Here is a 22,238-nt window from a genome sequence, read left to right as displayed (position 1 = left end):
TGGTGGATTTAAGCTGTACCTCAGATATGATTTCCCACCTTTCCTGGATGATCCCAGACCATCTCCAGATGTTTTTGGTGGATTTGAGCCATACCTGGGATATGATTTCCCACCTTCCCTGGCTATCCAGACCATCTCCAGATGTTTCTGGTGGATTTGAGCTGTACCTCAGATATGATTTCCCATCTTCCCTGACTGATCCAGACCATCTCCAGATGGTTTTGGTGGATTTAAGCTGTACCTCAGATATGATTTCCCACCTTTCCTGGATGATCCTGGATCATCTCCAGATGGTTTTGGTGGATTTGAGCCGTATTTGGGATATGATTTCCCATCTTCCCTGACTGATCCCAGACCATCTCCAGATGGTTTTGGTGGATTTGAGCCATACCTTGGATATGATTTCCCACCTTCCCTGACTGATCCCAGACCATCTCCAGATGGTTTTGGTGGATTTGAGCTGTACCTCAGATATGATTTCCCACCTTTCCTGGATGATCCCAGACCATCTCCAGATGGTTTTGGTGGATTTGAGCCATACCTGGGATATGATTTCCCATCTCTCCAAAGAGAAGCTGGAGCTGGGAGTACCCCTGGAGGAGGAGAAGCTGTGCTGAGGGCTGACATTCACCTCTCACCACCACCACCCTCCAATCCAGCGTGTGCTCCTAAAACCGGAGCTGCTTTCAGCAGGGAACTCACCACTGCAACAACAAAGCTGCTTTTTCCAGCCAGGGGATGGATGTGCTGAAGTTACTCCGAGGTTTTTTTGTGATGAGAAGGGAACAAGTGATCAGCAGAGCTTTGTTTGCCCCGTTCTGCCTCCTCAGAGGAGCTGCTTTGCCTCAGCAGCAGCAGCAGCTCCAAAGGGAGCAGAGGAACTACAAAATAAACACAGCTCCCGCCTCCAGCACGGATGGTGTCTGAAGTTCCTTCCAGCTCCCAGAGTCCTTTCATGTTTTCCTCGCCCCAGAAATGTTCCCTGGAACGTTTCAAGCCCTGTGGAACTGGTGAGCTCTGTGTCTGCAGCCCAGCAGCAGGGATGGTGCTCAGGAGAGCTGAAACCCAGAGGTTCCTGGTGCATCCAGCCCCTGGAGACATTCCAGGGATGTGATTTGGATTTGACAGCTGAAGGTTTGCAGCTGTTGATCCCAAAGTCTCGTGTTTTTAGGGTAGGGAATCACCTACCAAGGGACAATCCTCCCAAAATTCCCAGCTCCAGCAGGTTTCTGTGGGGCATTCAGGATTTACAGGTAGAATCTGATAACAGGACTTGGCATCCTGGTCCCTCCAGTCCCTGGAGATCTTGCATGGTCCCAGCATAAATTTTGGGTTTGAGAGCTGAAGGTTTGGAAGCTGTTGATGGCACAAGACATCCCAAAGCCTTGTGCCTCCCATTTTCCAGTGCAGGGAGTCACTTACTGACTGCCAACCCATCCAAAATGTGTACAGGGAGTGGGGAAGAAGAATCAAGGAGAAAATGTTCTTTATTCTTAATAATCAAATGGAAAGCAAATGATTTGTGCATTTTTTTTGTTGGTTTGGGTATTCAGGTTTGGTCACAGGAGGAGAGAAAAGCTGGGGAGCAGCTCCTTGTCCTGGAAAGTCAGGGAATCATGGAATGGGTTGGGTTGGAAGGGACCTTAAGGATCATCTCATGGGCAGGGACACCTCCCACTGTCCCAAGGGTGCTCCAAGCCCCATCCAGCCTGGCCTTGGACACTGCCAGGGATCCAGGGGCAGCCACAGCTTCTCTGGGAATCTGTGCCAGGGCCTGCCCACCCTCACAGGCAGGAATTCCTTCCCAATATCCCATATAAATTTCCCCTTTTTCAGTGTGAACCCGTTCCTCTCTGTCCCATCACCACAATCCCTCCTGGATTTCCCTCTCCAGCTTCCTTGGAGGTTCTTGCACATCCTGGAGGGAAAATCCTGCTTTCCAAAGTAAAGGCTGGAAGGGACCTCAAAGTTCATCCCATTCCACCCCTGCCATCAGCAGGGTTCACTCCAACCATCCCAGATTGCTCCGAACCCCATCCAGCCTGGAACTGCATCCATGGAATTGCAACCAAGCACCCCTGGGCTTGCAGGCAGCATTTCCTGAGCTTCTCCTGAGTTTTTTTTTTTCCTGAGTGCTGTGCTGTTTTCCCTGCAGGATGATGGAATATTCCCTGGATGGCCACAACGTCAGCCTGTCCGCCATCCGCACCGTGCGCGTCCTGCGGCCCCTGCGCGCCATCAACAGGGTCCCCAGTAAGTGACACCCCCGGGCACAGCTCTGGAAAACTTTGGGAATAACCCCCCCACACACACCTGGAGTTCTGAGCTCAGAAAACTGGAGTGAGTCTGGGAAAACAGGAAAACTTTGGGAAAAAAGTTTTTTTTTCACGCCACCTCAGTTTCTGAGCTCAGTCTGGGAAAACGGGGAAACTTTGGGAATAAATCCACCCCACCTCAATTTCTTGAGTCTGGGAAACTCCAGAAAACTGGAGTGAGTCTGGGAAAAGAGGAAAACCTTGGGAAAAAAGTCACGCCACCTCAGTTTCTGAGCTCAGTCTGGGAAAACGGGGAAACTTTGGGAATAAATCCACCCCATCTTGATTTCTGAGCTCAGTCTGGGAAAAATTTGGGAATAGCCCTCCCCACACCTGGATTTCTGAGCTCAGTCTGGGAAAAATTTGGGAATAGCCCTCCCCACACCTGGATTTCTGAGCTCAGTCTCAGAAAACTTTGGGAATAACCCTCCCCACATACACATGGATTTCAGAGCTCAGTGTGGGAAAATTTTGGGAATAAATCCACCCCACCTCAATTTGTGAGCTCAGTCTGGGAAAACTGGAAAACTTTGGGAATTACCCCACACACACACACCTGGATTTCTGAGCTCAGTCTGGGAAAAATTTGGGAATAACCCTCCCACACACACCTGGGGTTCTGAGCTCAGAAAACTGGAGTGAGTCTGGGAAAACAGGAAAACTTTGGGAAAAAAGTTTTTTTTTCACGCCACCTCAGTTTCTGAGCTCAGTCTGGGAAAACGGGGAAACTTTGGGAATAAATCCACCCCATCTTGATTTCTGAGCTCAGTCTGGGAAAAATTTGGGAATAGCCCTCCCCACACCTGGATTTCTGAGCTCAGTCGCAGAAAACTTTGGGAATAACCCTCCCCACATACACATGGATTTCAGAGCTCAGTGTGAGAAAATTTTGGGAATAAATCCACCCCACCTCAATTTGTGAGCTCAGTCTGGGAAAACTGGAAAACTTTGGGAATAACCCCCCCACACACACCTGGGGTTCTGAGCTCAGAAAACTGGAGTGAGTCTGGGAAAACAGGAAAACCTTGGGAAAAAAGTCACGCCACCTCAGTTTCTGAGCTCAGTCTAGGAAAACTGGGAAACTTTGGGAATAAATCCACCCCATCTTGATTTCTGAGCTCAGTCTGGGAAAAATTTGGGAATAGCCCTCCCCACACCTGGATTTCTGAGCTCAGTCTGGGAAAAATTTGGGAATAACCCTCCCCACATACACATGGATTTCAGAGCTCAGTGTGGGAAAATTTTGGGAATAAATCCACCCCACCTCAATTTGTGAGCTCAGTCTGGGAAAACTGGAAAACTTTGGGAATTACCCCGCACACACACCTGGATTTCTGAGCTCAGTCTGGGAAAAATTTGGGAATAACCCTCCCCACACACCTGGATTTCAGAGCTCAGTTGTGGAAAATTGGAAAACTTTGGGAATAACTCTCCCCACCACAATTTCTGAGCTCAGTCTGGGAAAACTGGAAAACTTTGGGAATAAATTCACCCCATATTGATTTCTGAGCTCAGTCTGGGAAAATTTTGGGAATTATCCTCCCCACACCTGGATTTCTGAGCTCAGTCTGGGAAAACTGGAAAACTTTGGGAATAAACCCACCCCACCTCAATTTCTGAGCTCAGTCTGGGAAAACTGGAAAATCATGGGAATAGCCCCCCCCCATACACACTTGGCTTTCTGCTTTTTGCAGCTAATGAGAGGAAATGAATTAATTTAATTTTTAATGGCGAGTTAAAGATCGTCATTATCATAATTGGTGTTAGCAAAGGGCAAGGGAGCAGGGGATTGACCCTCGGAGCTGTTTTCCGAGGTTTTCGTGACTTTTCTAGGGAAAACATCTCTCTGGTGGTGTAAAGTAAACAATGTTCCTCCAAAGGAAGGGAAAAGGTCACTTCCAAGAGGGATCTTCTTGCCCTGCTGGGTTGGTTTTCCCTCCTCAGTGATTTAAAATCTTTCCAGGACTTTATGTTCGGGATTAGCAGCTCAGGAGCTTCCCTTGCTGCTAAAACCCCAGGGAGGGTTTGCTCCATGTGAAACAAAACTGGGATCATCCTCGATAGGAAGTTCAAGTGGCTCCTAAATCCATTTTCAAGTGGCTTCAGCTGCTTGGCTTCTAAATCCAATTTTAAATCCGAGGCACCACGTTGGAATAATTCCCTGCTGGAATCAGCCAGCTGCTGAGCCGGCCTTTGCAAGGTGCTCATTCCGCAGCAATTCCATCTTTTTCCAACCCAAATCTCCACCTCAATCAAAATGCAGCAGCATTGGATGGAAATCACAGGGATCCTGGCAAAAAAAAAGATAAAAACCCAACAAAACAAAACAAAAAAAACACCTTAAAAAAGGGATATTTCCTGTTCTGTTGGAGTGAGCCAGCCCCAAATCCTGCCTGGATTCAGCACATCCAGGGACAGCCAAACAACCTCCCCCAGAAGGGGTTTGATTCCAGGCCCTCCAAGGAAAATGTGAGGGAACAGATGGATGTTTACACCCAGAAACCTCAGAAATTTCTCTCAGAACTCCCAATTCCACAGGGTTTGTTTTCTGGAAAACAAGGAACAAAAGCAGTGAGTTGCTCAGCGAGGTCCTTAGTTCAAAACAAGGCCACAAAAAAGAGAGGCCAGAAGGGGCCTGGAACCCTTTGGAGCTTTGGTTTCCTAACAAGGTTTTGTTGCCAGGGGTTTGGAAAGCACAACACAAAGTTTCCCTTTGGGATTTGGGGTTCCAGGAAGATTCTCTCTGGGATTTGGGGTTCCAGAGAAATTCCTCTCTGGGATTTGGGGTTCCAGAGAAGTTTCCCTCTGGGATTTGGGGTTCCAGAGAGGTTTCCCTCTGAGATTTGGGGTTCTAGGGAAGTTTCCCATTGGAATTTGGGTTTCCAGAGAGGTTTCCCTCTGGGATTTGGGGTTCCAGAGAAGTTTCCCTCTGAGATTTGGGGTTCTAGGGAAGTTTCCCATTGGAATTTGGGTTTCCAGAGAGGTTTCCCTCTGGGATTTGGGGTTCCAGAGAAGTTTCCCCAGGGATTTGGAGTTCAGGAAAGTTTCCCTCTGGGATTTGGGGTTCAGTGAAGTTTCTCTTTGGAATTTGGGTTTCCAGAGAGGTTTCCCTCTGGGATTTGGTGTTCCAGGGAAGCTTCCCTCTGGGATTTGGGGTTCCAGAGAAATTCCTTCTGGGATTTGGGGTTCCAGAGAGGTTTCCCTCTGAGATTTGGGGTTCTAGGGAAGTTTCCCATTGGAATTTGGGTTTCCAGAGAGGTTTCCCTCTGGGATTTGGGGTTCCAGGAAAATTCTCTCTGGGATTTGGTGTTCCAGGGAAGCTTCCCTCTGGGATTTGGGGTTCCAGAGAAATTCCTCTCTGGGATTTGGGGTTCCAGAGAAGTTTCCCTCTGAGATTTGGGGTTCTAGAGAAGTTTCCCATTGGAATTTGGGTTTCCAGAGAAGTTTCCCTCAGGGATTTGGAGTTCAGGAAAGTTTCCCTCTGGGATTTGGGGTTCAGTGAAGTTTCTCTTTGGAATTTGGGTTTCCAGAGAGGTTTCCCTCTGGGATTTGGGGTTCCAGAGAAATTCCTCTCTGGGATTTGGGGTTCCAGAGAGGTTTCCCTCTGGGATTTGGGGTTCTAGGGAAGTTTCCCATTGGAATTTGGGTTTCCAGAGAGGTTTCCCTCTGGGATTTGGTGTTCCAGAGAAGTTTCCCTCTGGGATTTGGGGTTCAGTGAAGTTTCTCTTTGGAATTTGGGTTTCCAGAGAGGTTTCCCTCTGGGATTTGGTGTTCCAGGGAAGCTTCCCTCTGGGATTTGGCGTTCCAGAGAAGTTTCCCTCTGAGATTTGGGGTTTTAGGGAAGTTTCCCATTGGAATTTGGGGTTCCAGAGAGGTTTCCCTCTGGGATTTGGTGTTCCAGAGAAGTTTCCCTCAGGGATTTGGAGTTCAGGAAAGTTTCCCTCTGGGATTTGGGATTCCAGAGACGTTTCCCTTTGGAATTTGGGGTTCCAGGGAAGTTTCCCTCTGGGATTTGGGGCTCTGGGGATGGGGTGGAGCAGAGGGACCACGGGCTGGGCTCGGAGCCCTCCAGGCTGGGATGAGGATCAGGCTCCCTCTGAACTCCTTCAAATCCACAAACCCCTTCAATATTCCCATGGAACAGTGGGAATCTCAAGCTGGGATCCAGGGGAACTGAAGGATTCCCACCAAGCTCCAGGGATCCAAACAACTCCAGCTTTAGGTGGAATTTTGCTCTTGAGTCCAACTTGTGTTTGTCTCTCTGATCCCTGACAGCAAACAAGCCTTCCAAGGTTTTTTTTACTGCATTTCCCATGGGATTTTCATATTTTTCCAACAGGCAGGTGATAGAAAATATCCCATTTTTTAATTAATATTCTGTGGGATGAAATCCAGCAGGTTCAATCAATGTTTGGAGTGGAAGTGCCTGAGGAGCAGGGGATCTGAGCACCAGGATTGGGGTTCCTAGAAATTATTCCCAAAAATATCCCCATTCCTTAGAGGCAGATCATCCAGCCTCCACTTTCCAACCCCACCCACTCAGCACATTGGGAATTTTGCTGTTTCAGGCCAAAATATTCCAGTATCTGTGGAGAAGGGATGGGAAAATCCCTGGATTTTGGTGGATTTTGGTGGTTACATTTTCATCTGTGAAAATTCCTTGGAATTCCAGCCCACCCCAGCAGCATCCATGCCATTCCCAGCTCTGGGACTTGGGAATGGGATTTTCCACCAGATCAAATTCACAGCTGGATCAGAGGAGATGAACCTGGTGCTAAATGCAGGGAAACAGGCAGAACCAGCCTGGAGATTTATCCCTGGGATTCCTGGGCTCTTCCCTGGGATCCAGCCAGCACCATCAGCTCGTGCCTTCCAGGCACAATAAATTCACCCACGAGATTCTTTCAGCTCCATGCAGTTTGTTAAGAAAAGAAAGAAGAACCCTGGCCAATAAAAACATCATTTCTATTAGAAATGATTCCTTCCAAACCACTGGAAAAATGGAATTCTTGCAATTTATTCACTTGGCAGGGGCTGGAGTCAGGGATTTTTTTTTCAGCAGTGGTCATTAGGTTGTTGGTTTTTTTTCAAATCCATTTCACTGCTTTATTTTTATATTTATTGTTACATTTATTTTTTAGATTTATTATTATATTTTTATTTCGTTTTTATATTTATTTTTTAGATTTATTTTAGGATTCATTTTTATATTTATTTTAATATTTATATATTTCTTTTTATATATTTTGGTTGGTTTTTTATTGTATTTTTTAAATTTATTTTTATTTTTCTGCTGGAGTTATTTTTTAGATTTATTATTATTATTTTTAAATATTTATTTTTAGATTTATTTTAGGATTCATTTTTATATTTATTTTAATATTTATATATTGCTTTTTATATATTTTGGTTGGTTTTTTATTGTATTTTTGTGTCTTTTTAAAATTTATCTTTATTCTTCTGCTGGGGGTTATTTTTTGGATTTATTATTATATTTTTATTTATTTTTAATATTTATTTTTAGATTTATTTTAAGATTCATTTTTATATTTATTTTAATATTTATATATTTATTTTTCTATTTATTTTTATATATTTTGGTTGTTTTTTATTGTATTTTTGAGTATTTTTAAAATGTATTTTTATTTTTCTGCTGGGGGTTTTTAAACCAGGCATCCCATGGAATGGGGATGAAAATCCTGCTCCTTGTTTCAGCCCTGGTGATGCTCTTTTCCCATGGCACACTCAACATTCCAGGGAGAGCCCGGGGTGGCTGGAGAACAGCTGGATTCAATCTCTGGGATGATGCCACTAAACAACCCCAAATACCAAAAGGAGCTGAGCAGAAAAAAAATTGTCTGGCATGGGGAGAGAAATTTTACCCATTTTTGGAAAAAAAAAGGGAGGATATCAGTGAGAGAAGGGGGGGAAAAAAAGGGAGAAAATCCCAGCATTGTCTTTCAGTGGGGATTGAATGTGTCCTTGCTTTTCCTAAGATGGATTTGCCAGGAAAATGTGGGATTGCTCCTGAGGGGGGGACAGTGCTGGGCAGGGCCAGGAGTTGGATTTGAGGATCCTGGTGTGTCCCTTCCCACCGGGGTATTCCATGATTTTGTGACAGGATACACTGGGAATAACCACCAGGAATTCCAACCCCATTGTTGGGAATAACCCCAAGGAATTCCAACCCAAATGCTGGGAGTAACCACCAGGAATTCCAAACCCCCTTTGGGAATAACCACCAGGAATTCCAACCCCATTGTTGGGAATAACCCCAAGGAATTCTAACCCCCTCCTTTGGGAATAACCAACCCCCCTGTGAGAATAACCACCAGGAATTCCAATCCCAATATTGGGAAAAACCACCAAGAATTCCAACTCCAATGTTGGGAATAACCCCCAGAATTCCAACCCCAATGCTGGGAGTAACCACCAGGAATTCCAAACCCCCTTTGGGAATAACCACCAGGAATTCCAACCCCATTATTGGGAATAAACACCAGGAATTACAACCCCCGCCCCCTTTGGGAATAACCACCAGGAATTCCAACCCTCTCCTTTGGGAATAACCACCAGGAATTCCAACTCCAATGTTGGGAATAACCACCAGGAATTCCAAACCCAATGTTGGGAATAACCACCAGGAATTCCAACTCCAATGTTGGGAATAACCACCAGGAATTCCAAACCCAATGTTGGGAAAAACCACCAGGAATTCCAACCCCATTTTCAGAAAATTCCATGTGGAATTTCTGGCATGGGAATCAGCATTTCCCTGACACTAGAGGCCTTGGATCCACCCTCTGGAGATTGCTGTCATTCCCATTTCCTGCCAAACCTTTGGCATTTCCACCTCCCTTTCCAGCCTCAGCATTTAGAGGAAAACACCAAATCCTGATTTTCCTGCCCTGGCTGTGCATCCCAGGTGGGAATGGTGATTTGTGCCCATCCTGACGTGGCTTTCCCTCCTCGCCCAGGTATGAGGATCCTGGTCACGCTGCTGCTGGACACTCTGCCTATGTTAGGCAACGTCCTCCTCCTCTGCTTCTTCGTCTTCTTCATCTTTGGCATTGTTGGGGTCCAGCTCTGGGCAGGGCTGCTGAGGAACAGGTGCTTCCTAGACAGGAATTTTGCCATGTAAGTACAGCAAAAGCAAAAATTTTCCACTTTTTTTCCCCCCCCCTTTTTTCCTCCACATTTCTCTCCCTTTTTTCTTCCTTTTCCAGCAGGGGATTTTTTTCTGTCCCCTGCTGGAAAAAATCCCAGTGCTCAGCAGGGTCCTTTTTGCCTGGGGAAAAAATCCCATTTGTCAGCAATTTCCTGAGGGTTTTGTGCATTCCTGCTGCACCTGAAGGAGGAGGATGGGAGAGGGCTGGATTAGCCCTGCCTGAGATCCCTGTGTGACTCTGGGAGGATGCAGAACAAACTCCCAGCTCTCCAAACACTTCAGGTCACCCAGCACACCCCAACCCCTGGCAGGGGCTGCTGATTTGGAGATGCAGCTGAAACCCAGAGATAAATCCTTGTCAGGGATTTAAGATAAGAAACTGGATGTGAGAAGCATTAAAATCATTTGGACACAGCTCAGAGCGTGGGACAGGCACCAGGATGGGCAGGACCTGAATCATTAAGGCTGAAAACACCTCCAGGATCATCAAACCCGACTTGAAAGAGGCAAATTTTCATTTGGGATTTTCCAGGCTGGGCATTTGTGGGGAGCAGCCCCTTTGATAATAAACCTTCATTGCCCTGCTGAGCCTCACCTGGGACCTGCCCAAGGCCCAGCTGATCAATTTAAGCCCAGCCCAGGCTCTTAGGCCTGGTTTGGGCTGTGCTGCTGGTGTTTGTCTTTGCTCCTGAGCTCTCTGGATAAATCCTGGATTTGCCTCATCCTTTGGACCCTGCTGCCAGCCCTGGGCTCTTCCATCTGGGTTCAGAGTGGGATTGAGGAGGTTCTGATGGAGCTGGGATGCGTTTGGGGCATCCCAGTCTTTGGAGCATCCCTTACTGCTCCCTGAGCTGGGGCTGTCGTGCCCCCAACAGTTCCAGTTGAGGACACACCTGGATAAAAACCAAGCACAGCCAGCATAGAAAAGAGGGATTTTCCTGGAAAAAAATCCTTCCAAAGGCTCCTGTCAGAGATGTCAGCAGCTCAGAGGTGAGGAAATGCCCCAGCCCAGCTCTCAGGGCAGCTCTAACTCGGCGAGAGGAGATGGAGCCTGTAATTACATCGCTGGGTAATCATCGGCTGCCTGCGCTCGGATTGACTGCGAGACAGGCAGGGATCATCCCTCAGGTCCTGCTCCTGCCTCTCACTGCCACTCCCGGGGCTCCCTCAGCCTCTCCTGTCCTCTGCACCAGCTCTGGTGGCTTTTATTCCTCCCAGCAGGGTGGAAAACCCTTCACCTGCCATGAGTGTGCTTCCACTCCAAACCCTCTCCTGCACCCCCAGCCTCAATTTCCCGCTCCCCAAACCCCTCCAGGCTCAGCTGGACCCCGGAGCTGCCATCCCCAAGCCCAAACTGAGCAGTTCCAGCCCTGCTTGGGTGGCCCCGTTGCTGTAATTAACTGCAGCGAGCCCCTCTCAGCTCCCTCCGAGTCGGGTTTTGAAACGCTCGCTGATTTTCTGGTGATTTTCTGCGAAGTGGAGCTTTCAAGATGAACCACAGGGGAAGCGTTCTCTAAGCACAGACATTAAGCAGCAGTTATGTAATGGCCATTAGCAGCATCAAAGGCCTCGCTGGATTTTCTTATCGGGGCTTGCTCCTTGTCAGGAGAGGTTTTGGGATGAGCTGTGTCTGATGGGGTTTGTCTGGGATCGCCTCCTTCCCCCTGGGATGGGTTCAGCTGTTGGGGTCTGGTTTATTGTGCTGCATTTTAAAGGAATTTGGGGAAATGGGGGTGTCCATAGGGCAGGAAAATTCCAGTTTGTAGCTCAGTGTCAGTGGGAGAAATGTGGAGTTTTCTGGTATTATTAATTTTGCATTCATTTCAAATTAATGCAAAATGCTCCAGTCCCTGCATTTCCAGCTGTCCCAGGTTTCTTGGAGTTCATTGTGGAAGTTTTAGGGTCACAGGATTTTCTCATCAGGGCTTGCTCCTTGCCAGAGAAGGTTTTGGGATGAGCTGTGTTTGAAGGGGTTTGGCTGGGATCCCCTCCTTTCCTCTGGGATGGGTTCTGCCACCCCCCAGCTCTTGGGCTCTGGTTTAGTGTGATGGAAGGTGCTGCATTCCAAAGGAATTTGGGGAAATGGGAGTGCCAATGGGGCAGGAATATTCCAGCTTCCAGCTCAGTGTCAGCAGGACAAATGTGGGATTTTCTGATACCTCCACCCTGAGTGTTGCTGCTGGGTTGGGCTTTCTGCATTAATTTTAAATTTAGAGAAACCCAGCAACGTTCTAGTCCCTGCATTTCTAGCTATCCCTATTTCTTGGAGCTCGGTGGGGAAGTTTTAGGGACTCCAGATGGAATTATTCCCATTTTTTTAAAATCATTTCTGACTCATTCTCTCAACCCAGGCGTCAGGGCACGGTTCCCCCCTGCAGTGGCTGTTAACACACCAGCAGCAAATTGTAAAGGAGAAAAGGGCATGGAATGACCTGGAAAACACTTCAGGGCTCCATCCTCCTGCTGTTGGGCAGATCATGGAATCCTGGAATGGGTTGGCTTGGAAAGGACCTTAAAGATTCTCATCCACCCCTGACCATGATCAGGGACACCCTCCCCTACCCCAGGCTGCTCCAGCCCAGCCTCAGACACATCCAGGGGTGGGAAATCCTCAATTCCTCAGGGCACAGAGGTTTCCCAGCCCTTCGGGAGCCTGGGAGGGGCTGGGGCTGAGATCCTGCCTCGGATTTCCTCCAGGGAAAACCTGAATTATTGGAGGGTCTCCCCTTGGTGCTGCTGCCAAACCCTCCCAGCTGAAACCAAACCTGCTTTAAACAGAGGATCTGGACAAAATCCAGGGGCCAGCAAGGCAGGGTGCTAACCCCAAATTTTCAGGAAGAAAGGAGGTGTAAGTGAGCTCCCAAAGAGCTGCTTCAAATCCAGCTTTGCCCTGCTGTGTTCTGCCCTGCAGCTTCCCGAGCCTTCAGCTCTTCCAGAGGCATCAGATGGAAGGAGTGACTTTGATTTTTGCCATCATTCTTCTTTCCCCATGGAAACCTTTTCTTTTCAATCCCCCTTGAAAGTTGGCAGCTCCGAGTAAAGCAACTATTTTTGTGTCGAGCGCATTGTGAGAGAAAATTTGGGGACTTTTTGGAGGTGCACTGGGAATTTCTGCTTTTCTCTCTCTGTCTTTCAGAGCTGTGCTGTTACAGGGCTGGAATGAGGTTATTTAAGGATTTTTAGTGGGGGTTCTGAAGGAATTGCTGGGTTGTTGCAGCAGTGGGTTGGAAGTGGGGTTCTGTTTGTTGAGAATCTCTCCCTCCACACCCAAAATGATCCTACAAAAGCTGGGATTGCATGGACCAGCAGCTCCAGGCGGGGCTGTGAGTGATGCCAGGAGATCCTGGCATTGGAGCTGCAGGAGAAACCCCCCAAGGACCCTTTGGTGGGAAGGAGGAAGGTTTGGTGTGCTGGGTGGGGAGGACAAGCAGAGCCAGCAGCCCCTTGGGGACATCTCCAGGATGGTTTTTCTCCCCCTCGGGCTCCTTCCCACCCTCCTGAGCTGCTCCCGGTGGAAATAAAGGAATTGGGTCAGGCCCTGCCCCTCTCTGTGCTGGGATGCAGAGCAGCATTTCCAGGCTGGAGCCTTTCAAGGAACTCAGTGGCTCGGAAGCAGGGGAGGGGAGGGAGCTGTGGAGGGTTTTGTGTTTCTCTGCTGCCTCGGGACACTGGTGGTGGGAGTTTTCAGCCTTCAGCTCCTCAAGCAGGCTCAGGAATTTGTCTGGAAGGTGTTTAATTGCTGCTGGTTCTCCCTCTGCTCCCCCAGCTGTGTTCCAGTGATTGGGATTTGTGCATGGGATGGATGGGCTGGGAAATCTTCCCTGGGGGAGGCTGGAGCAGAGGATAACCCAGGAGTGGGAGGAAAATGGATTTTCCTGCCCCTCTGTTGTCCTTCCTGCACATGGACATGGCGAGGGACAGAGAAAGGGAAATCCAGATGTGCACGGAGCAGGGGTGGGAAAAGCTGGGAAATCCTCTCTGGTGGGATAACAGATCCATCCTGGGGCTTGGCTCCTCCTGTCTTTCCCCCAGAGCTCTGCTGATTAGTGAGTTCATTAGCATTAATGAGTGATTTGTCTCTACCTGTTGGCAAGGAACAGGGAAGGCAGGAAGAAGTGGAAGGTCCTGGCAGAACTCATCCATTTATTTGGGGGGATACTGGGGATTCCCTCATTCTGCAGCATTTTTGTTTCTCATTCTTCTCTCCTTCCTTCTTTCCATTTTTTGGTTTTGCCAGGAAAAAAAAAAAAGGGGGGAGAAAGGTTTTAAGAAAGGTCTGAAATTTGCAGTGTTTGCTGCCAGTTGGGGCTCCTTCCTCCCTCACTGGTGGTGCTGGAGCTTCCCACAGGAGTGGCTCCTTCCCAATGGGAAGAACAGGGAAAGGCTGGGTGGAAAGAGCCCTTCAGGTGACTGATTTTGTCAGAGGGACAACTTTTAATTTTGGGGACAGCTGCAAAAGTGAGGAGAGCAGAGGAAAGGGAGGATAAAATCCTTCAGAACCGAGCCAGGCTGCGCCCAGCCCTCCCAGCAGAGCTGGGCTTTGTTCTCCTGCTCGGATTTTCCTCCCCCAGCCACCAAACTGCTCCAGATTCGTGCCCAGATCTTCTCTGTGCAGCTCCTGAGACCCCAGCCCGGGATCTTCATCCCAAAACTTCCCAATTGGAGACTCCTGGGATGCAAGAGCCTCTCCAATTCTGGATGCCTCATTCCAATGGCATGGGGACTGATCCTGTAGTTTTAGGAGCTAAAGTCACTTCTCAGGTGTCTCCTCTCTGCTTCTTCTCCCAGATTCTCCAGCTCTTCCCAGTTTTCCTGCATCTTGGTGTGTTTTAATCCTCTGTTTAATCCTCCCCGTGTGTGGCACTGCTGGGTGGTGTCTGATGTTCTCCCAAACGCGGCTGCTGCAGCTCCTGGCCCGTTCTCCAGCCTGTTTCATATGGAAATTTCCTCCCAGGGAAGCAGCTGGTGGGAGGGCAAGGAAAAGGCTCGGGGAGGAAAAACATCTTGCAGGTTTTTGTTGGATCCCAAGCCCAGAAACAGCGCAGGTGATGTCACAGTTTAGTCTGGAGCTGCGGGGTGTGCGAGGAGGGGCTGCTGAGCACAAAGAATTCCCAATCCCCAGGACGTGCTCCTCTTCCCTCTCCCATTCCTGAAGCTGCTGAACCCTCCACACCCACCTCGGGTAATTGGATCATGGAAGAGACCCAAATTCCCCCGGGAAGCGGCTGAGGGCTGATTTCCCTCAGCTCTGCCCTGCAGCAATTGTTCTCTCCTTAAAGTGCAGCCGCAGAGCAATTCCTGCTTGGCTCCAGGGTTTTGGGGAGCAATTCCAAGCAATTGTCTGGAATAACACTTGTTAAAGCCAAATCTCTTCACCAGATAGGGGCGTTCAGAGAGAGATAAAAATAGAGCTGTCCTGGCTGGAAGAATTACCTGGTTATCTTCTGCCCACATCTTTTATAATGTGTGTGCTGCCTCTCCCTTATCTCGGGGTGATTATGGAGCAGCTGAGATCTTTGGAGCTGGGAAAACACTGGAGAAAGTTGGCTGTGGAGCAATGCAGCCCTGAGTGCTGCAGGCTCTCACACAGCCCAGAAAGTGCCAGATCTGGGGCACAGCTCAGGGAAAAGCAGCTCCTGCCCTGCTGCAGGTCCAGGCTGGGACAGAGCCATCGGCTCTATCCAAACCAGTTCCATCAGAAATGCAGCAAGCACGTGGTTTTCTCATTAATTTGGGCTCTTCCTTTCTTTATGGAGGTACAGAGGGAGTGGGAGATGGCCTCTGGATGGGTCTCCCCTGGTGGGAGCTCAGCCCCTCATCAGATTCCTCCTGAGGGATGCATTTTTTGGGAAGCTGCTCTGCCACCCAAATAAGCACCTTCAAATCCTTACAGAGAGCCCAAAAGCTCCCTGGATTTTGGGGGAGAACCTGATCTGCTGGGATTTTCTCTCCATCCCTCTAATTTCTTTTTTTTTCCCTGCTTTGTCTGCTTGGGGAAACTCGGACTGGTCTTTGCTGGGAGATCAGCGGGGTCTGATCAAATCAAAAGGATTTGATTTTAGGGGCTGGGATTCTGACAGGGATTTCTGAAGGGTGAAGGGATAGCAACCAGCACCTTGTCCTGCTGCTAAAATCAGGGATGAACTGTCAGCAATGATGAGAGATGGGGACACTTACTTGGTGATCAGAATCCCATTTTATTGTGGGATACAAAGCTTATATACTATTTAAGAGACACTAGTAATGTGTACTACAATGATTAGGTTAAAATCACATCCACAAACTTATGGATATAACAACATCTCTTGCTTGCAGGGTTTAATGGGATTTTATTTTTCCTGTAAACCTGTTTGATTGTGAGAGGAATAGCAGATTTGTCTTACAAACAAGCTGTGGTTCTGCTGGTAGATAAAACCAGCACTGGGAGAGAAAAGAAACAAGGGGAAGGATTCCACTAATTGATGAATGGAAAATATATTTGCTTTGACAAATAAAAGTTTTGCTGATAAACAAAAATAGACATTGAAAGATGAAAGAAACAATGGGGAAGAAAAATCCCTAAATTCCATAAGAATTAAAAATTAAAAGGGAGGGTTATACATTAGAGGGAAATATTTGGGAAATCTTTGGTGTCAGGTGTACTGGGGAGTCTGAACTTCTCAAGTATCTCAGAAATGGGGAAAGAGAGAAGGGAAATGTGGCTGGAAATTGGGATAAAAAGGAGGCTGCGTCCTCCAAAAATTCCATAGACCCCAGGGGATGCCCCATGGCCTCTCCTTTTATTTGAATAAAGTAAAAGGACTCCTGTCTCCTTTCTCGATATAAACCTGTGGTGTTTGTGGATTAATTTTCCTGACCATTGAATCTTCTTGCAATCCAGGTCTAATTTTCAAAGCTCCCTTTGCTTTTGCCAAGGCACCCTGTTATCAAATCTTTGATGTCAACCAGGTCCCAAATCCATCATCTGTCTTTGTGTCCCCCAACATTCCAACACCCCCCCCTTTCCTTTCCACCAAAAACACTTTTAACGGCCTTAATAATTAATCACGAAGCTTTTTTTTTTTTTAACCTTCATCCTTTTCTTTCTTTTCCACCTCGTCCAGGACGTACAACCTGACCTTCCTGCACCCCTACTACCGGCCGGACGAGGCGGAGGAGAACCCCTTCATCTGCTCCTCGCACCGGGAGAACGGCATGCAGAGGTGCTCCAACATCCCCAGCAGGAAGGAGTCCAAGGTGGAGTGCACGCTGAGCATGGAGTCCTACAGCCCCAGCCTGGCCAGCCCCGAGCCCAGCAGGAACTCCTGCATCAACTGGAACCAGTACTACAACATCTGCATGGCCGGGGACGTCAACCCCCACAACGGGGCCATCAATTTTGATAATATCGGATATGCCTGGATTGCTATTTTTCAGGTAGGGTGCTCCCAAAAATGGGATTTTTTTTTTTTTCATGGTTTTGTTGGGTTTTTTTGTTGATTTCCCGTTTTTTCCTTGTTTTGGGTTTGTCGTTTTTTGCTCTCGGGAAGGTTTTTGCATTTTGGTGAATGCAGCGAAGTTGGAAGGAATTTGCTCAGCCCTGAGTGAAACTGGAAATCAAGAAACAGGGAATGAATGAATCAGGCAATAAATGGTGCAGGAGAGCATGTGGAGAGAAGAAACTTTTCTTTTTAAATCATTCGAAAAGAGGGAAAATAACTTCTTGAGGCAGCAAAACTCATGGCAAGTTCCACCTCTGCAGATCAGATAAATCCCAGGGATTTTTGGGAGCAGGGTCTTCGTTGTTGGAGCATCAGGAAACTGAAAGTGCTGTTGAGGTTTTTAAGCAAGATTTAATTTCATGCTAAAATGAAGGAAGCTGGCATGGCTTAGGCTTGGTTTTAAATCCCTGGTGAGCATGGAATGCTGGAAAGGGGAACAATCAGTTCTGGCCAAAATTCCTGAGAGGAAATTCTGCCCGCAGGGAATTTCAATCTCTTTTGAGGCACTTGAGAAAATAGAAAGCGCTTCTCACTGGGACTGGGGGAGATTTTACAGGTGATAAAACTCTTCATAAGGGAAGGATTTTCCACGGATTTTCATGTCCAGAGGCTGTGGTTTCCCAGGGCTGCCCAGCTGGAAGATCCCAGTGTTCTTTCCCATTTTTAATGGGCACTTCCTGGTGTTGCAGCATTTCTTTGGCTCTGGCTGGGTGCCCTGGTTGATTCAGTCCCCCTGAAGTGGAGGTGACATCTGTTCCTAGAGCAGAATTCTCCTTTCAGCTTCGTTAATGAGGAATAATTACTCATCCACAGCTCTGTGTTTCGTTTATGGATTTCCTCCCAGTCCCATGTTATCCATGAAGTTCATCACTTCCAGCTTTCACCTGGGGGTTGCAAAGTGGGGAATGTTGGCTCTGAGCACCTTCCCTGCTCCTCAGGAGCTGCCCTTGGGTCACTGTGCTGGTGCCAGAGGCTCAGAACCAAATCCAGATCAGGCAGATCTGAATCCCAATTTTCCCATTGGTAAAATGCTTTGGGATTAGTGAGGAAGAGAGGAGCTGCTGGCTGGTAGTGAGTGCTGGGCAAAGGGCAGAGGGAATTCTCCTTTTCCTGCTCTTTGATGGATCTGAGGGATGTTCCCAGGAGATCCCACCTGGTTCCTTTTCATAGGAAAAGGACACAGAGGAGGAGCAGGAGCTTCCTCAGAGGGGTCCTGCTGCCTTTTCCCTTCCTGAGCAATTTTCCAGGCTGCAAATCTTCATTCCATCTGATTTCCTCATCCTCAAAAGGCCCAGTTGAATTTCAGGAAGGGCCCCAGCCCCAGGAGAGGTTTCAGCTGGTTCCTTTGGGCAGCACAATGTCTGGCAGAGGGGGATCTCCTGTCCTCAGATGGTTTTGGCAGCTGCCAGGAGGTCGATGATTTGTTTTATCTCTGCTCAGGCCATCCAAAGGCTCCAGAGGATTTCCAGCCAAAAACTCTCCTCATGTGTTTATTCCTGCTGGAAGTCAGGGCTCATTTTTAGGAGCTGGGGATGATTTAATTCCAGGTAAAGAGGCAGCAAAGGTGCTGGCTCAACCTGGACGTGGGAAATGATCAGTGCAGGGGGTGAGGTGCTGAATCCAAACAGCTGCTGGAAGCAGGGAAGGTTCAGCACATAAATCCATGGGATTGTGCTGGGCAGCACAATGAACAGCTGGAGCTGGACAGCACCAGGCCAGCAGTGGGATGAGGGCTCTGAGGAAGCGGTGCAGAGAGCCCAGCTGATGGATTTAGGAACTCTGAGCTTCCCTGGGGATCGGGGTTGAGTTACTGGGGTGAGACAGGGCTGGCTGTGCTGAGCCATTATTCTGCAGGATAATGAACCCAAGCCCTGGCACCGTGCAGGGGTTCTGAGATGGGGAGAGAGCCCTGAGGGCTGGCAGATCTCCAGTGGGAATTGTGGCCAGCTCAGGTGGCTGCTGCACAGAGATCCCTCAGGATTTATCCCAAATGAGCCGGGAACCTTGGGGTGCTCAGCCTGGGAAAGAGGGGCCTGGGGGGACCTTCCAGAGCTGGAAAGGGCCTGGAGTGCCAGGAGAAGGGGGAACAGCTTCCCCTGGCACAGGGCAGGCATGGATGGGGTCAGGGGAAGGAAAGGGAGGGTGGTGAGGCCCTGGCAGAGATGTCTCTGGGATGGTGTTCACTGGGGTCTGAGGATGAGGGAAGAGACAAGGATCTGACTCCATGTTTCAGAAGGCTTGATTTATTATTTTATGATATATATTACATTAGAACTATACTAAAAGAATAGAAGAAAATGTTTCATCAGAAGGCTGGCTAAGAATAGAAAGGAAAGAATGATAACAAAGGTTTGTGTCTCCGCTCTCTGTCCAAGCCAGCTGGGCTGTGATTGGCCATTAATTACAAACATCCAACATGGGCCAATCAAAGATCCACCTGTTGCATTCCACAGCAGAATAACCATTGTTTACATTTTGTTCTTGAGGTTTCTCAGCTTCTCAGGAGGAAAAAATCCCAAGGAGAGGATGTTTTATAAAAGTTGTCTGTGACAGGTCTCATCCGTGGGAGGGGTCCCTGCCCACAGCAGGGGCAGTGGGACTGGATGGGCTTTAAGGTCCCTTCCAACCCAGCCCATTCCAGGATTCCATGGTCTGGTGTGGTTTAGGAGCTGTCAGAAGGGAGGGGGATGAAATGAGCCCCCAGGAGGAACCTTCCAAGTGCAGGAAGTGCCCAGGAGTTTCCCAGGGCAGTTTGATGCCGTTCAGACCACGAATAAACCAAACCAAAAGCAGAAAAAAAGCAGAAAAGTCTGAAGATTTCCACTCCAGAACATCCAGCAAAGCTGTCCCAAGGATAGGTGAGCACTTTTAGCCACCAGAACTAAGATTTTAAAAGATTTCTTTCAGAGGGAGTGGCCCTGAACTTCCCAGAGCCAGGACAGGTGACAGCAGGAAAACAGGGAAATGTGTTGTCCACCTCCCAAGGAGGAGTCAGAGACAGAAGAACCTGGTGCAAATAAGAAAATTAAAAATAATCAAGGGAATGGCTGCATCCCTGAGTGCTGTAAAGGATGATAATTCCTTATGTAATCCTGAAAGTGATTCATGTTTTGCTTTCCCTCATTTGTTGTGCAAGAGGCTAATTCGTGTCTGTATTCGTTACAAAGGCACGTTCTGTGGCAAATTAGGTGAACTAATTAGCTTATTACAGACTAAATGAAAGGAGATGGAACCTAAATTAACTGTGAGGTTTGGCATGATATGAAGATCCCTTTATTGCACATGAATTCCAGCCCCAACAATCGGAGCAGTAATTACAGGTATTGTTGTCACGCAGCAGATGATGAATTACCCACCTCAACAAAGTCCAATTTAATTGGAATTACTGACAGTCCCAGTGCAGCAACCAAAACCTTCCCACCTCCCTGACCTGCAGCCTCAGGGTGGCCAGGCCTGAGTGCAGAAATCCTGATAAAATAAAAAGGGATTGGGAAGCTGGAAGTTTGGCAAGAAGAGATATTTCGGCTGCTTTGCAAAGCAGAGAAGCTTTGAGTGGATAATTTCACATAGAATTTGTAGGAAAGCAAGGCCCCTACTCACACTTTACTCCAGGGGTGATGCTTCTGGCAAAAGTTGAAGGAAAAAGCAATCCCAGGCAGATCCAAGAGGAATGGTTTTCCCATTGGCTGCAGCACTGTCCAAAGGTGATGTTAATCCCTTCTCTGCCCCCTCTGCTCCCCCACTCCCTGCAGATTTTGGGAAAGAACCAAAAAAGCTGGAATGGGAGGAAGAGGTCTGAGGTTTCCAGCTGTGCCCAAAGTCATTTTGGGACTGTGTTTTCAGGGGCTGTCACACTGGGTGCCTGTGTTTTCAGTGTTCATTGAGCAGAGAAATTTGGGATTCGGGAATTTTTTTCCTCCAATGGCTCAGCCTTTAAATTGGAGAGTGTGTCAGCAACGCTTCTCTGTGCTGAATTTGGCAAGAAAAAGAGTTTGGGGCTTTTCATTCCCACTGCTTGGAGATGATGCTTTGTCACTCAACTCGAATCTGTTTTGGATCACCGAAAATATTTCCCTGGAAATGACGGGGTTTGAGCTCTGTTGCTGTTGCTTTTTTTAATTTGGTCAGCCAAATAAACAGCACTTGCTGCATTTGAAGAGCTCTCAGGCTGAATACCCCAGCTAAAAATATCCAGCCCTTTTCAAGCAGCTCGGAGCGTGCTTCCAAGAGGGATTTGTTGCCTTTGGAAAATCTTTGTTTTGAAGGTTGGGAGGAGTTGTGTCGTGTAGGACAGGGCAGAGAGGCCACCCTGATGCCAGGAGTGGTTCCATGACCCGTGGGGGTGCTGGATGGAATTAAAACCTCCTGGAGATGGAGTTTGGGCTTCCAAACCTCTGGAGTTTTGGGAGAGTTTCATCCAACCTCAGTCATGGATTCCTGTGTTTGGAGTAGGAAGAGGGGTCCTGCAGCAGGCCTTGGCCTGAACTGGAGAGCAGAAAGTTGCTGGTTGTGAGGAACATCAACAATTGATCCAAGGGAATGGCTGGAGCTGTGCCAGGGAGGATTAGGTTGGATTTTAGGGAAAGGTTCTTCCCCCAGAGGGTGTTTGGGCACTGGAACAACTCCCCAGGGAATGGGCTCGGCCCTGAGGCTGCCAGAGCTCCAGGAGGGTTTGGACTCCACTCCAGGGATGCCCAGGGTGGGGTTGTTGGGGTGTCAGGGTTGAACTCTGCTCCTTCCAGCCCAGGATATTCCATAAATCCATAATTCTCACAGGGAAATCTCACTTTTCTTCGGTTGCCCCAAATCCGCTCTGTGATCTTTCTCCTGAGCCAAAGGTGCAGCTCCTTCACCCTCATTTCCCGGCCTCATCCTCCCAGATATGGTTTGGGATCAGTAAATCAGTAAAATCCCCTCAGCCTCCCTTTCCCCTTTCCCCTTTCCCCTTTCCCCTTTCCCCTTTCCCCTTTCCCTCATGGCAAACCCTTCCTGTCCCAGCAGGGCTCTGTCAGAAATTTGGGATTTGTGGGGCTCCCAGGGCCTCAGGTGAGCAGTTAAACCCTTTCCTTGGCCAAGGGTCCTTCTCACAATCCATGGGGACAGGGATCATCCCAAACTCGGGGATATGGGCTGGGTGGGATTTATTGGAGCAGCAGCTGAGGGAAATCAGGGAGGTTTTGCTGTCAGATGAGGGCCTTGCAACAACAATTCACCTTCCTTTGGAGCCAAACTGGGATTTGGGCTGGTTTTGACCCCAGAGCTACCATTCCATGA

At 48.3% G+C, this 22,238-nt stretch overlaps 1 protein-coding gene across 3 annotated transcripts in view; it reads left to right on the top strand.

The window, feature by feature from the left end:
* Positions 1 to 22,238, top strand: part of CACNA1H (calcium voltage-gated channel subunit alpha1 H) — a 161,456-nt gene that overhangs the window by 48,098 nt on the left and 91,120 nt on the right. For all 3 annotated transcript variants that reach the window (XM_064725503.1, XM_064725504.1, XM_064725502.1), the window contains exons 5-7: positions 2,156 to 2,253; positions 9,293 to 9,452; positions 16,587 to 16,899. In XM_064725503.1, the coding sequence (XP_064581573.1) occupies positions 2,156 to 2,253; positions 9,293 to 9,452; positions 16,587 to 16,899 (571 nt within the window). The remainder of the gene's footprint in view (positions 1 to 2,155; positions 2,254 to 9,292; positions 9,453 to 16,586; positions 16,900 to 22,238) is intronic.

The sequence above is a fragment of the Zonotrichia leucophrys genome, chromosome 14 (genome assembly GCF_028769735.1).
Source record: "Zonotrichia leucophrys gambelii isolate GWCS_2022_RI chromosome 14, RI_Zleu_2.0, whole genome shotgun sequence".
In the NCBI taxonomy this organism is placed as follows: Eukaryota; Metazoa; Chordata; class Aves; order Passeriformes; family Passerellidae; genus Zonotrichia; species Zonotrichia leucophrys.
Note: the sequence above shows the minus strand (reverse complement) of the source record. Positions and strands in the feature narration are given on the sequence as shown.